The sequence below is a fragment of the Anser brachyrhynchus genome (genome assembly GCF_964034855.1).
Source record: "Anser brachyrhynchus genome assembly, chromosome: 19".
Classification (NCBI taxonomy): Eukaryota; Metazoa; Chordata; class Aves; order Anseriformes; family Anatidae; genus Anser; species Anser brachyrhynchus.
Genome location: NC_137712.1, coordinates 1,866,292 through 1,881,553, shown reverse-complemented (window position 1 = coordinate 1,881,553; position 15,262 = coordinate 1,866,292). Strand labels below are relative to the sequence as shown.

Genomic DNA, 15,262 nt, shown 5'->3' with positions numbered 1-15,262 from the left:
ATGTCATTTCTTATGCCAACATTAACCAAAGTATTTTTGCAAAACCCTGTTGGAGGAAGGGGGGGATACACTTTGAAATATCTTCTCATTGTGATATTAAGAGACTAAAATATTTTAGGTAGATAAGTAGGTGCTATTTCATTCACACTGTTAGCTAAGAAAATTTAGAACTGGACACTGCTTATATTATATTATATTATATTGCTTGGAAAAAAAAAAAGTACAACAAAAACCTAGGTACGATAAAACTACACACAGTAACCAAAAATGTGTCCAGTAAAAAGGCAGCTACCTTAAACACATATGTAAGAAAAATATATACACATCTACTTCTCCACTCCCTTCCTCTAAGAAAGAAAAAAAGATCAGCAAAAAGTGATTCCAAATTATCAGGACAATCTGTGGCTTCTGAAGGTCATCTGAGTCGACCACATCATCTGCGTGAGTCATACAAGCTTTCAGCTTCCTCCAGCCCCAGATTACGACGTGGGAGGACAAAGTGTAGCACTGGTTTTATGGTGGGGACTCCCATCTCCAGAGAAGCTTAGTAAGATTTCACCACAATTCAGAGGCGCTAGCGCAGAGCATTTCAAGATTACATAGAAACACCTGTTAGCCTAGGAGGGGGAAAGTAAAAAAAGAGTATAATGGTTCATACAAGAAGCAATATTATAAATGGATGTTGATTTATAAAGAAAATCGATTTCTACTGTAAATATCGCAAATTTCACTGAAACAAGACTTTTTTTTTTTTTTTTAAACAATCTACTCATAATTAAGGTCAATTTTATCAAACACATCCAGTGTGTTAGCTGACCTAAGACAACTGATGCCAACCACTTGAATGCTGCTGCTCCAGGACACAAGCAGAGTGCAACCTTTCAAAATTTGAAGGCCTTTTCTCACCAGGAAGTCATCACAAATAACTTACAACCAAAACTAAAAACAAAACAAACAAACAAAAACTTTAAAAGTTCTGGTATTTTCTATTGTAAATTTTAAATATTCTCCAACAGTTTGTCATATCCACTGGAACTTACTCTACAATTTTTCCAAAACGTAGAAGCTGCATTAAGAAGTCCCCAGAAAAGCACCAGAATTCCAACAAGATCCAGAGGCCTTTAAATGTAAAGCACTTAATTATTCTGCCTAACCTTTGGCAATTAAGAAATACAACACAGATGTACACAAAGTTCTGATGTTAATATGCACATTTGACAATTACTATCCAAGCATTTTCGTGTCTAAATATTACATACAAGTAAAACAAAACACACTTTTATTGCTGCCACTGAACAGCACAAAGTTAAAACTTTTTTTTTTGATGGTGCCAATAAAAACCCCAGGAAAAAGGGATTCTGAGACTATAATTTGCACTTAGGTGCTTTAAATCACAGTCAAGCAGACAGAACATTAAGAACAGTATGGTTTTTATTTTCTACAGTGGTTTTATTGACAAGCTTATTTTCTTGTAAAGTTTGAAAATCTAACACTACCTGTCCACATAGAAGGGGAAACAAAACTTGGTCAAAGTCTGTAGAACTTCCTGTGGAGAGAAAGAGAGATAATTTATACATCTAATGGGACCAATAAATCTAATATTAACCACATCACACAATTTCACAACTTTGCCCTGAAGAAAGAAGAGACAGATGAAGAAATATGGGCTTTATCAATTACATGGAAGGAGTATCAGGCAGTCAATCATGTGAAATAATAAACATGATCAAACTTCATTAAAAATGAAAAATTAATCAAGATTCACACATGGGCAGGCAGCAGGAGCCATCCAGCAATTCTCCAAAGGGTAGGAGGAGGTTGGGTTGTCGAGTGTTAACACCTCTCTGGGGACACTCTCTACCCTGACCATATGGATCATAGTGAATAACACCAAACCACATGGGCTTGGCCTGGCAGGACCACTTCTGCTGGCACAGCTTTTGCCTGTTACCTAGGAACAGAGGTCTGGGGGATTAGAGAATACTTCCTAACATCAGCAAGATAAATAACGAAAGATAAAGCCAATAGGTCTCATAGCAGGAATGTTTAACATTGCTTACTGCTATTAGAAAGAAAATCTGAGCGTTAAAAGACCAATTAAAATAATGTGTATTAAAATAAATACAAATTGTTTAATGTGCAAACCATTTTCTAAAAGTTGCAAAGCAGCACCACACACCGAGAAACTTTTAAATATAACCTCTGTATGATCTCAAATAAAGAGCATGGATGTGAAAACCAAACACATGATCAATGTTTTTAATTAATAAATCATTTTCAACTTTAAATAAAGACAGGCATTAAAAAGGCAAAAATACGCAAGTACCAAAATAGTTGAGTGCAGAGACAGAAGTAATCTGCTTACCTTGTATCATTCTATAATATTCAAATTTTGAATTCTGCAATGCAAAATCCACCATAAAGGTCAACCCCGTTTGCAGACCTTTACTACCAGCCTATTATTGTCCATTCACCTCCACAATGAAATATCTCAGGGCCCAAAACAAAATATATTTCTTCTCTCAACTGAAAGAAAATCACCCTGACTAAATGACAAACCTGATAAATTCAATGCTTTTCTGGCCAATAGTAATAAATTATCACCAATAACTAAATTGATGCTTCTCGCTTCATTTATTTCCAAAACCAATGCCATCATTCAACAAATAAACTACATCAATCTAATAACCTATTCAATGAAGCAGAAAACATATTGACTCCCTTGCAAGAGCATGTTCCTCCTACATAATTCAAGCAAGCACATCCCATCCTTAGCAATGGTTTCAGGCTCAACTGCTCCTAGACTCTTCTTTGGAGGTTTCTTGACAACTAAAATGTGGCAAGTTCTTAAGATTTCAGGCAGAAACAGATAAGGAAACTTTGACTTCTTGACAGTTTATTGATAGATTATTTAACAACCTTCTGTTTTTAAAGTACAAGAAAGAATCTATTGAAGAACGGCATGTAAAGAATGAGCTATACTCCTTTCAAATTCAGCAGGAAACTTGCCAAGCAACTATACAGGTTCCAGAGTAAACTCTGCAGAAATATGCATTTTGATACAAAACAAAGCCTTCATAGTAAAGACCTCATTAATGTGATTGGGTTCACCCTTGTGCAGCCTCACTGACTTCCACAAGGATCAACAGCCTCCTGCACAGCGTCAATTGCTTCTGCACAAAAACTACACCTTGACAAATTTCAATTATTCCATGCTTCTCCTCTACCCATTACTGAAAACTCAAAACATAAAATAGAAAAAAAAAATCAGAATTTTAAAACAATCAAAATTATAACTGCAGGAAAGTAAGAAGTGCCTATATTTTTATTTGCCTTATCAATCCACGTTCTCCTTAAAGTACCAGCACTTTTCTATTTGTTTAAGAAGCAAAGTAGCCACTACATGCAGTTCTAAAAAAAAGCAGTGTTAAAAAGATAAGTCATCAGTCACCTCAAAGTAGCACAACATATCCTCTTCATTATTTTGATGAGGATTTGAATAACTACTGTAACTACAAGTAAAAACACTTAAGATAAAACACGTTACCATTTCATCAGCATCATGTTATTGTAGGATAATGAAATATATTACTCAGAACTTACTCTGCAATTGTTTCTTAATATTTGTGGCTTCCTAAACACAGAAAATGAAATTCTCATTTCAATAGGGAATATATTGAATTTATACCACTATACAATGCCTTGCCTTTCAACAAAAGGCTTTGCAGTGATATTATTATGTAGCTTTTATGTTATTGGGCATATTTTGCCTCTTGTTATATACCAATATCTATCTGTCTTGTTTTACAGCTGAAAAATTGAGACTAGTACAGGTTAATCAGACTTATTTCTAAATTTTAACTATGAGAATATATCACATACAGAATTAGGTTTTAATTAGCAAAACTGCTGATCTTTTGCATGTAAGAAATACAATTACTGGATACCTATTCAATTGTTGCTCAAGTTGCAAGCTTGTTACTATAAAAATGTCCTTTTTTAAATTTAAGTACAGCTCAGTTTGAAAGATTAGCACTGCCTACATAACATACAACTTCCTACAAGTTGTCTTTAGATGGGCGGCTACTTAAGTCCTAGAAAAATCTCTCTAAGACCCCAAACAACAACAACAAATTAACAAAATAAAAGCTAGAACCCCTCCAGGCAGCATCTTATAATCCCTTTTGTTTTTACCTGACATGAAAGATAGCAGTAGTATCAATAGAGTGTTTTCTTATTTTATTCCCCTAGGCCTATATTCTTTAAGAAAAACCTACCAAAATGTCACTAAAACCACCCCCCTAAAAAGAAAACCAAAAACCAAGCAGAGAACAACAACAAAAAACCAGCCAGGGCTCGCAGCTGATAAGCGTAAATTGCCCAGGAGCTGAAACCCTTCTCTCCAGGGTATCCCTTGCCAGTTTTCTGGATCAATCCCCAAGTTTATATTTTCACAAATCTTTTTACATGCAGTTTGATTTTTAACATTTTAATGAGCAAAAAGTGCATCTATAGCAGCCAGTCACCACAGTTAAAGTGCAGGGCATGAACCGTGTCCCCGGAGGGACGGAGCCCAGCCGTGTCACCGGCGGCTGGAGGACATCCACCACCTGGTTCCGGGTCCCAGGGTTCCGACGCTTTTCATAATCAAAACACTGCTGACATTATAAACCCCACATGGGTTTTCTAAAATCCTTCCCAATCAATAAAGCCAGCACATAACTTATTGGAGACAACACAGAGCTCATTGATTAAGTTTGGTTTCAGTAGCAAAGTTTTCAAAATAAATGAGCCAGGAAGAGAGCGCTCAGCCCTTTGTGTCACACAGCAATTTATGAAGGTGAGGCAGTCTCTGAAACGATTTCTTCTCCCCTCCCTCCCCCCACTGATATACTTTAAAAGCGTATGGAAAGCAAGGTTGTTAAATACACTCCTGGCTTATGCCCTGAATTATCTCTGTATTGAGGAAATAGTAAAGAAAGCTCAACGTTGCTGAAAAAACATATTGTATATTTGCTTGTGAATTTAATATGCAAGCTGTATTTTAAATCCGACTTTTAAACCTTTCGCTGTTTCCACCTTCAAGCCTAAGGAAGAACTTCGGAGCCTCTTAAATATCCAGGGCTGCTTTACCACTGCTGTCCCAACGAGCAGCAGCACCAACCACCACGAGCAGCAGCGACAGCCAAGTGCAACTGCTAAAACCAAACGCAAAGCGATGGTCCAATGCAAGGACAGCAGGCTGGCAACACCTCTGCCCTTAGAAAGATGCCTGACACAACAGAGAGAGTCAAAGCGAACAAGAAGTCTGGTTAGAGGTTGCAATGAAACAAAATTAAACACAAGCAGAGATCCCTGAGAAGATGTTAATGATTAAGGCAAGACACTCAAATATTGATGCGAGTCAGAGCAGGGAAACAACACACCACAAGAAACACCACGCTGGGGATCTGTATTTGGAAAACCTATTGGGGAACCTGAGGAAAAACATGGCAAAGTTGAAAAGGCTATCCAGAACCCAGACAAGACCTTCAGCTGAGGCAACATCGCAGAAAAAAAGCCTTCCAGAAGCGCGTGCATTTTCACAGGGCAATTCAAACCCTGCCAGACAACGGAGCACGGCAAATATGATGGGATTTTGCATGGAGAGAAGACATGACTCAGTGATGAAAAAGCTGCCATAAGACAAACACTAAACAGAGAGGGGAGGAAATACAAATAGTCTTCATCTTATGCAGCCAGAAATACCATCCGTGTCCATGAAACCAACAAGAAAGGCATCCTCTTTGCACGGATGCCACCAAGAGGGACCACAACACATCCGACCGCTGCGGGACCGAGCCGACCCTGAGGGCTGGCGGGAGCAGGGTCCCTGGCGGGTTTTGTGACACCTATTTCAACTGGTAATTAGAGAACAAAGCAACTGAGTTTTAGAAACTCAAAGCTGCCATGAAGTGAAAGTAGGTACTAACAGAGAAACTGACCTTTAAACATTTTGTGTATTCATTATTTCTGCTCAGAAACAGCACCAAATCCGAACACAGCCCAAGTGTTAGTACAGCCCAGAAGTGCTGGGATGTTAACTGAAGCAAAATATTACCCGTCTCTTTTGAAATTTGGGCCAGACTTTAATCTACCTTATTACCACAAATTTGTCAACTGCTTTTATATTTATTTGCATAACTTTAAGCTAACGGTTATTTAAACCATCCACTGCAATAGGACAACAGGATTAAGAATTGGAAGGAGTTGCCAGTGCACCCAAATAACCAGCGTAAACCTAGCAACTATGCTATTTAAATCCCAAGAACAGTGAAAAAGAAAGTGCAGAACAATCTAGAACCCCATAAATCCTGTTAGCTATGACTTAGTCAGAAATTCACCTACATTTTCCTAGGAAAGGGAACATCCTTACACGCTTCAATAATAAGCACCTCAGTAACAAGTTCTGCTATTACTTTAAACAACATTTTACAAAGCAACTACCTACAATGAACAGGAAAAGGTAGTCATGTATCATAATTTTATTTAAAGAATATAAGTGTAAGAAAGCAATGCTGGCCACTAATGAAGACAGCTATGAGTAACAATCAGGGATCTGTAAATCTTGTGTTTTAAGATTTAAAGCTCAATTTCCATTTATTAGTAGTATTGGCTTATATTATCTTACATTAGATTCTCCTGAAGTTATCGTTACAGATTCTCATCAATTAACAAATGCCATCTAATTATGTACTTAAAATTCAGAAGCATTCCAATTCATACAGCTTATAAAAATTAATTTTCAAATCAAAAGAAGGTACACTGCATGGAGAGGCTGGTGTCACACGGCCACAACAAAAAGCTGAGATTTTTGCATGATTACAAAGTACAGGAAGCAAAGAACAATAAACTTAAAAGCATGATTTCTCTAGATTTTAAAGATTTTTTTTCTCTTAAGCAGAACTGATATAACAGACATTATAAATAAATAAATAAATAAAATCTTGTCTGCGAAACATTTGTATCAAATTTCATCCGGAATGCATTTTAACATGGAAATATTTTATATCTCGTAGCAGTATTGAACAGTATTAGATTTTACGATAGTCAAAATATTTTAAGAATAAATTTCAATCAGTTCTCTAAAAAGCCCTTCTACACCCCAAAACCAGGTGCATAATTTGCTTAGCAACATTAATTTAAATTGCCTTAATTTAGTTTTCTCTCTACTTTTTTAATGCTACTTGTATCCCAACACAACTAGAAGCAAATAGATGAACTGATCCTGTAGCATTCTAGGAATTCACTACCTCTTTTTGAGCAACTACAAAGCTTGAATTAGACGAGTTTTTTCCTACAGAAGTCGCCTCTTCCTGTATGGAGGCCGGGGGCAGAAGGGTACCCCGTATGAAACGCTATAGTTTCACTCAAGGTAACCAGTTGTCCTCAGGAAAATACTATTCTTTAAATATTAAAAAAAAATGCTTGTAGACACAATCACTGTAAGAGTATCAGCATGAAATAAATAACACTTCCTAAGCATATTGAGGCCTGCTATCATTTAAATATTTTAAACATACAAAATATGTGCACAGATGGGCAACTTTTCTACTTGCATTACTAAAAACATATTTCATGATAAAGCTGAAAATCCCTGAATTTTTTAAACCTAATTGTGACTCTGTTTCTTAGAATTCACACCCCAAGGCCAAAGCTTTCCTGCCACCAGTCCTTCAAATCTGATTTGGACATTACACGGGAGGAGGCTCCAAGCCTCCCTGAGGTCTCGCTCCTTTTACAACACACGCAAAGCCAGCAGATAATGGGCCTACGCTGAATTCACCGCTCCACACAGCTCCTCCTGGGACACAGGCCTAGCAGATGTGATAAAAACTGTGGCAGAGAAGTAGCTCTAGTTTTTGCCTTAATGACAACTTCAACCTCTCAACTAACAGAACAAAAGAACAAAACGACTATTACTTTTTTTTTGTATGAAAAAAGCTGAAAGTAAAGCTGAACTAAATATTTAAGCAGTCTTGCAAAGAGATCTCTTCACTAAGTGCCTTTAAAATCCCTCCAACGAATTTCAGATTGAGTTTTCCTCTAAGACAAATGGATATTAGCTAACGTTGAAAAAAAAATCTACAGCTGTTGTGGCAAGAATCATTGTTGCAGTCTTAAATCACGACGTAGTGAAAAATTATATAAACAAGCATAAAAATCAAGTCCAATTATGTGCATAAATATTGATCTATTGGTGCAGATAAGAAATGTTAATATCAGAAAGCTAAAATAGTAATTGAATTGATTTTAAACATCTAGCGATTACAGATGAGGAATATTTTCACTTCAACATTTAGGAAAAATTAGGTGTGAAAAGATAATTGCATACTACTCATACTGTAAGCCAATTGCCCAGGTATATCACATCAAAACCACGGCTTTAAATATATACATTGGTTAGCATTTGTTAAATATTATAATTCTGGCTTAAGATGACTGGCCCTTTTAGGCATCGCCTCAAATGCTCTATTCAGCTCCCACTGCATACCCACTTAATCAGCAATCATTGTTCTCTGAGGCAGGACTTTGTTGTCAAGACAGGCACTGAAACCTTTAAAAAATTTCAGAACTGGCATAAGAAAAAAGTGATCTTTGTCAAACAAGAACAAATTTATGCAAATCTTTTATAAACATTCACAAACATTTATTTAGCTTTTGAAATGTTGGCCTCATTTGAGAGCATGAAAATGAGGGGGAAGTAGGAAGATGCAAAGGACAGCTTAGAGGCTGGCACACTACATAAATATTCAGAAGGAAGATTATAGGATTCATGTTAGGCTGTCTTAGGTTTCTCCAAAGTCCACATAGAATACCACAGAACAAAACTAACGAGAAGTAGAGCAGATGTTAGACAATGCAGCAGCCCTCTTTTCCACACTCACTTGGCTATACTTCGATGCTTTCATTTTTTCTTTCAATATGGTTAGGTCATTCAAGGATTCTCCTATAGACTCCGTATTGTGGCTACAGAGCTATAAGCTGGACCTCTGTCAGCTTTCCAAAAGTTTGCAATGAAAAGGCATTATGCAAATTCCACCTCTCTTACTCTTTCAGGAAAAAAGCCTCCAGTATGCAGTCATTGGAGTATTGGAAGTCCCAGCCTTCATTTCTGTATGGTTGTGTTTGCCTTAGGGCCATGCTGCTTGTTTTGACAGTGGATCCCCCTAGATAGTTGGGATTAGTCGAGCTTGTTTAGATAAACTTGAAATCAAGGCCTTCTCTAGGTAGACAGCTAGATGTAGCTACTGAGTTTCCAGCTGCCTTCTTCTTTCATCCCAAAACAACTGCAGATTCACAGTAGAGATCACAGCCACAGGCTATGTCACATACATAAGTACAAAATTAAAGGCTGCTAAAAGAAGCCTTTGTAAGTCTTAGTGCTAAAATAAGGAATCTGTACTGCGCAGTTTAAACAAATTATTCAAGAAGCACCAATAAAGGTCTGCAACAGATAGTTAACAAGGTGTGTTCACAAAAGAAATACCCTGTTTGCATAAAATGGGCAAGATCATGATTTTTAATCATTTCTGCTTCATTCACTGTCCAATCTTTTCAAAAATATATGCAAGTAAAAATGCTTTACCAGTATCTGCTAGATTGTCTGGAAACGAGTTCTGTTTATCAAATACAACCTTTAGGATCATAGAAAACCATTATGAAGGTATTATCCCAATCAGATTTTTATTCGTATCCATGACAAGAATGGGCCAATTTGATCTTTATTATAAGCAGATATTGTAAAGCATTAGAACTCATCCATACAAACATAGTACATTAAAAGAGAAGGGGCAGAACTCCAAACCCAAATTAAAAACTAAAAGCAAATCCCACCCGTGTAACCGCATTACACCTTTGTAAATCTGCATGGTACTTTAGCCCCAACAGGAGATTCATTTTCCAGTAGTGCAGGAAAAACAGTTTTGACTTTTAAAGACTGCAATCTGTTCTAGCTGGGTGCAAGATTTCACATACTTTTCTGCAGCATCCAGGCACAACAGGCAGGAAGGTAAATTAACAGAAAAATTAATCATGATGTAGAAAAATTAATCGTGATGATGTTTTAAACAACCAAGCAGCTAAAACAAAACAAAACGAGACAAATACAAAAAAAAATAGTTCAATGAACTGTAAATATTAAAAATCAACTCCTGTCCTTGGTTAAAGAAAAAAGGTCTGAAGAAACTCACGATATTGAAAGCAAACAGTTTAATTAAAGACAACAGCAGAATTTTATGGTTCAGAAACCAAGGTAAAAATTTGCCATCAACAACTTCTTCACCTTTGCGAAGAGAAGGACTTCAGCACCCCTTTTCTCCCATCTGCATTATTACAGAAATTCTACCATCTCTCACTGCAAAATTAAGTCACTTCAGTGACAAGATCTTTTACAGAAATTCAAGGTATTAAAAAGCATAAGAGAATAACATCAGGCTCCAATTTCTTCCTTCACTGATTACCAAAGAAAATGGTTGAGCGTATACCGAATTCAGTTTGTTAATTCCAGAAATTCATTATAAATTCAATAATAAATTCTCCATTAGTGCCATCCTTAAGAGAAAATAAACTACAGATTAAGAATTCTAACCAACAACTGAGCAAAATACGTAATTCCTGAGAAGTAATGAGAAAAACAGTTTCATCGTGGCATTGTATTTAAAGAAAATGGAAAAACACTTTTAGAAGTGTCTTCAAAAAAATTAGATATGACTGCTAAGAAAAATGCTATGGATATACCAGCACAGTGCTATCAAACACCATAGACTGATACAATTTCATGGATTGGCCTGCTCACAAAGGTCTTCAGTCTGCGATGACCAAGATCTTCCTCAATGCTGGAGAGAAGAACACGTAGCTCTGTAGGTGCTTTAAAGCTAGTCACTAATGAAGTTAATTATCAACTATGTTAGCAGGTGTTAGCTACTTTTTGCTGGTGAGGAAACATAACAAAACTAAACGACTATCCCAAAGGGGGCAACAGTTGACCCATTTTTAAAATTCAGGAGATCCCATTTCTCAGGCTTACATTTACATCATACCTCTGATAATTCTCTAAAGGAGAAGAAAGGAGAAAACGATGATATACCACGAGGACACCAGTGCTTCCAGGGAAAAAAGATCTTTTCTAACATTATACTTTCAAGAGACGAGATCGAGTCAGCGAACACCTTGGATAACTGAACATTGTAAGAGGATACAGTATTTCAAATTTACTAATACTTTCACAGCTTTTAGATTTCCAAACATGAAAATATTCTAGATGAAATACTGAACCAAAACCTGAAAGCTATAAAAATGTTTTTATCTGTGGAAAGCGGTTTTCACTTGGGAGAGGGCTGGGGGAGGAGACAACAGATACGTAAAAAGATGGTAAAACTTGTACGTAGAAATTAAGTTTTCCAAGTATAAAGCTAAGAACTTTGGACTTCCCTGTGTCAACACAGACTAGTTTCCAACTTTTCTTTATAATATGCTACCAGTTCTAAGCTGCTACCCAGACATGTGTGAAAATTTGAGCATGTGAACAGCAATTAATCTCATCTATCAACCACCAACAAACCCTTTCTTTCAGGCTATCTTCCCATCATTCCTTTGGAAAGAAGAAAGAACAAAGAATAATACATGCAAAATAATTTGGGAAATTCAATTAACGTATCACACAATCTAAATACTTTGTACTGTACATTTATGAAATTACTCAGACATACTAGAAAGAACAGCAAGTATGCCAATACAGGCCTCGTGATGGTGGCTCTGAGAAATGGAAAATTTTCCATCGGGAAATTAAATTATGTAAAAATCTCAGAATTCCAGTTACACACTCTTACACACTAGTTCTCTTTCACAGCTAAGACAGCAAAGTATTAAAAGATACATCCCTTCCAGAAGACGCATTCTATTCTTTTCCTGCATTAGAGTAACTCGGAATTGAGTACACCTGGCATTTAGCACCCTTACGTTCACTAGCACTCCTGCACGGCTTCTGCGCTGTGTGTTCTGCAGGGAACCCCACCCCTACAGCCCCCAACCTATACCGGGCACACGGGCCTGAAAGCCATGCAGAAGACCACAACTGAGTACTTGGTGTTACTGAAGAAACAAATCACCAGCTGACTTCTTTAGGAAATAGCATTTTATATTAAAATTCTTCCTCCAGAAAAGAAGTAGGCAGATAATGTGATCTTACAGCTCAGTGTTGCAGGGGAAGCCAATAAAAAGTCATGCCTACTTCAAGATGTGTCACACATTGCAAGACTGTAGTTAGGAAAAAGAAAAGAGCTACGTTGCCTTGCACCACCACTCACCCAAACTCTAGGAAGTCCCTCTGCTGTCAACAATAAATCACGGAAATCTGCTACCACCTCAGAAATCAACAAACCCCATGCGACAGCAGTCTCCTAGAATTCCCTTTCACAGCCTCCGCACCTGGCTACAAGAATTCAAGATGATCCATTTAAATAACAAAGCACAAGCTGTTTTGTGTGTTTTGATGTTCTTTTACGTGCCTCAGAATGCTCTGCAAATAAAAATTGTCCTTTTATTTCCCGCTTGCTTTTTGTCTTTACAACACCATCAGCGGAGCTTTAGCTTCACATTTTTTATGCATTTATACACTGGGGTACGGGTAGACAAGTTGCAAGAGCGAGAATCCAAAGAACAATTCCCTCCTCCACATACTCAGGAAACTTTACAGCATTAATGACTACTTTTGGAGCTACAAAACAAAGGGTCTCCTTACTTCATTAAGAGAGAGACTGAATAGTACAGCTACAATAAAGTAGCAATAGAAAACATTAAGGAAGAAAAAACGCTGCAAGACAAAGCAGTAACAATGCCTGGTGAGTAGTTCTCAAAAATAAAATTAGCCATCAGCTATTCAGGTCTTTAAGCTAGAGAACTAACTCATCCCACTGAACTCTTGATTTAAAAGTGATCTCTTATCAACTGAGGTGTTGTTCAACTACACCACGATAGTTAATATAGACAGGGCATATCTGAGATGAATTCCTAACTCTAACCTTGACCACTCCGCTTACCTGCTAGTGTTTATTTTGATCTTGTTTCAAAATACACTCTACTGTCTGCAAAAGGTAGCATTTCCCACTATGGCTGTGCATACAATAACCATAATAAGGCTGATCCAGTGCACTAACACAAGCTGACAATTTTAGTATGCCTATATTGACCCTATTATTAGAAGCTTGAATTTATTCTTACTCTAACAAAGATACTTTCTACATATTACTAACATTAAAACAACATTTTAAAAATTGTTTATAAACTAATCTATAGCACCAGCAGAGAACTGCATAGTTTCAGAAGACTGAAACAAGAAAAATTTCTAAATTATTTTGATAATGTCCAGGTTAAACCGAAGTAGAATATTATTTCATAAGCATCTCCCATTTTAAAGAATCCCATCTTTACTTGATGTGAATATTTTATAGTTTTATCAATAAATTTAAACATAAGTGATAATGATTACTCACTTTAGGCCTGATCCCACAACCTTTACTCACATGAGTAGTCCCACAGGATTTTAATATGACTACCTCAACGAATAAGGGTTGTCAGGACAGGTTTTAAATTATTCATATAGTCACAGATTTTTAAGGCCAGAAGGGACCATTATGATCATCTAGTCTGACCCCTTGTATAACAAAGGCCAGATGATTGTATCCAGTAATATTTGCACTCAACTGAATAATTTGTGGTGAAATCAAATTGTGTTTACTGAACTTTGAATATTGATTCAAATTTTATATGAAAGAAAACTGAAATTGCTTAGAAAGAGGCTTCAATTACTTTTACGCAATTACTCCTGTATTTCTATTCTGAATCTGTCTCACTTCTGGCCCCGGCTTTCCCACACAGACTTCAGAGTCCAGCACTATCTCAGGTACTCTCAGTCCAAAATCAAGTCACCTCCTGGGTTCCTTCAAAAGATAGAACAGCAGTGGTTTATGATTTGTTTTCTCTACTTTCACCACTGCTACCCTGCCCTATGATTTCTGAAATACAGACATCAGAACGGAAAAAACAAACCACTGATGTTCTCAGTGATACAGCAAATGGGGAAAACCACTCAAGTCTTTCAAAGACAGGAAGAAACGAAGTAACTCTTTAGATTAAAGACAAAAAAGATACAGTTTTGAGTACTTTCTCAGTCAGCATGCCTTAGCCGTCAGGACTACCTCTTTTCAGGTACTGATTACTATTTTGCTCAACACAAATCCACTGCGATCACTTTTGCAGCGTATCACCCAGTAGCAGTAAAACAAACGTACTAAGTAATAAACAAAGCTGGAGTGTTATGATGCTACGTGAAATCCTCCTCAGGATCCGAGGGACTACTTAAAAGCAGCTACTCTGTTCTCTGTCTGAAGTCTCTCATCATACAAAAATTTAACTTCTATAATCCCTAGATTTACTAAATTCAATTCTTAAATGGAGCTTGGATGAATAGATTATGTGAAAGGTTCTATTAAGATGCAAATCATCCTTACCATGTATTTTTCAAGGTTAGAACAAGGGTAGTATACCCTACTACACACACAAAGGCAGTAAAAGAGGCTCTGCTTTAGTTTTTAATACTAATGAAATAATACTAGAGAGGCACACAAAAGATATAAGTAGAAATAGGAAAACAGACCTCTCTCACCTGGTCTAAAGGAAAGGTAACAAAAAAACTTGCAACATATGATGATGACATAAAGAGACAGAGTGAACAATTAATATGTTTTTTTTTTCCACTTTCACATATTAAATGATATAGTTCTAGTCTAGAAAAAGCCTCCAACTTCAGGAAAAACTCCGTTTTATAGCCAAAGCCCCTGACTGAGTCCTGTCCACTCTCTCAAGACTTGACCCAAAGAACCCAGCTTTGCTGTTGGAGGCTAAGTTGTCTACAGAATGCTTCAACAGCACTGAGCCAGCAGCTGCATCATCTGCATGGAGGTATAGGTACAACAAGGTCATCTCCTTGCACGCTGCACAGGCCGCTTGCCTACCCCACACAAAGGTTTCCATTCATGCCACTATTTTACCACTACCTAGTCAATAGGGGTCACTGTACAAGGAAAATATTTATAACTGTCCTACACTAGGTTTTATTAGGCTTTCACTTAAAAAAAAAAACCTGTATGGACGAAGCGTGATAGCTCTATATAAGCTGACAGTATCAAAAGCTTCAGAAGTGAGTATCAAACAGTGCATGTTT

At 37.0% G+C, this 15,262-nt stretch overlaps 1 protein-coding gene across 9 annotated transcripts in view; it reads right to left on the bottom strand.

Moving 5' to 3' along the window:
- DENND1A (DENN domain containing 1A) overlaps nucleotides 1–15,262 on the bottom strand; it is a 194,465-nt gene that overhangs the window by 140,494 nt on the left and 38,709 nt on the right. For all 9 annotated transcript variants that reach the window (XR_013940918.1, XM_080561943.1, XM_080561938.1 and 6 more), the window contains exon 4: nucleotides 1,497–1,546. Coding sequence is in view for 7 of the 9 variants with exons in the window: in XM_080561943.1 (XP_080418069.1) it covers nucleotides 1,497–1,546 (50 nt within the window). In the remaining 2 variants the exon portion in view is untranslated. The remainder of the gene's footprint in view (nucleotides 1–1,496; nucleotides 1,547–15,262) is intronic.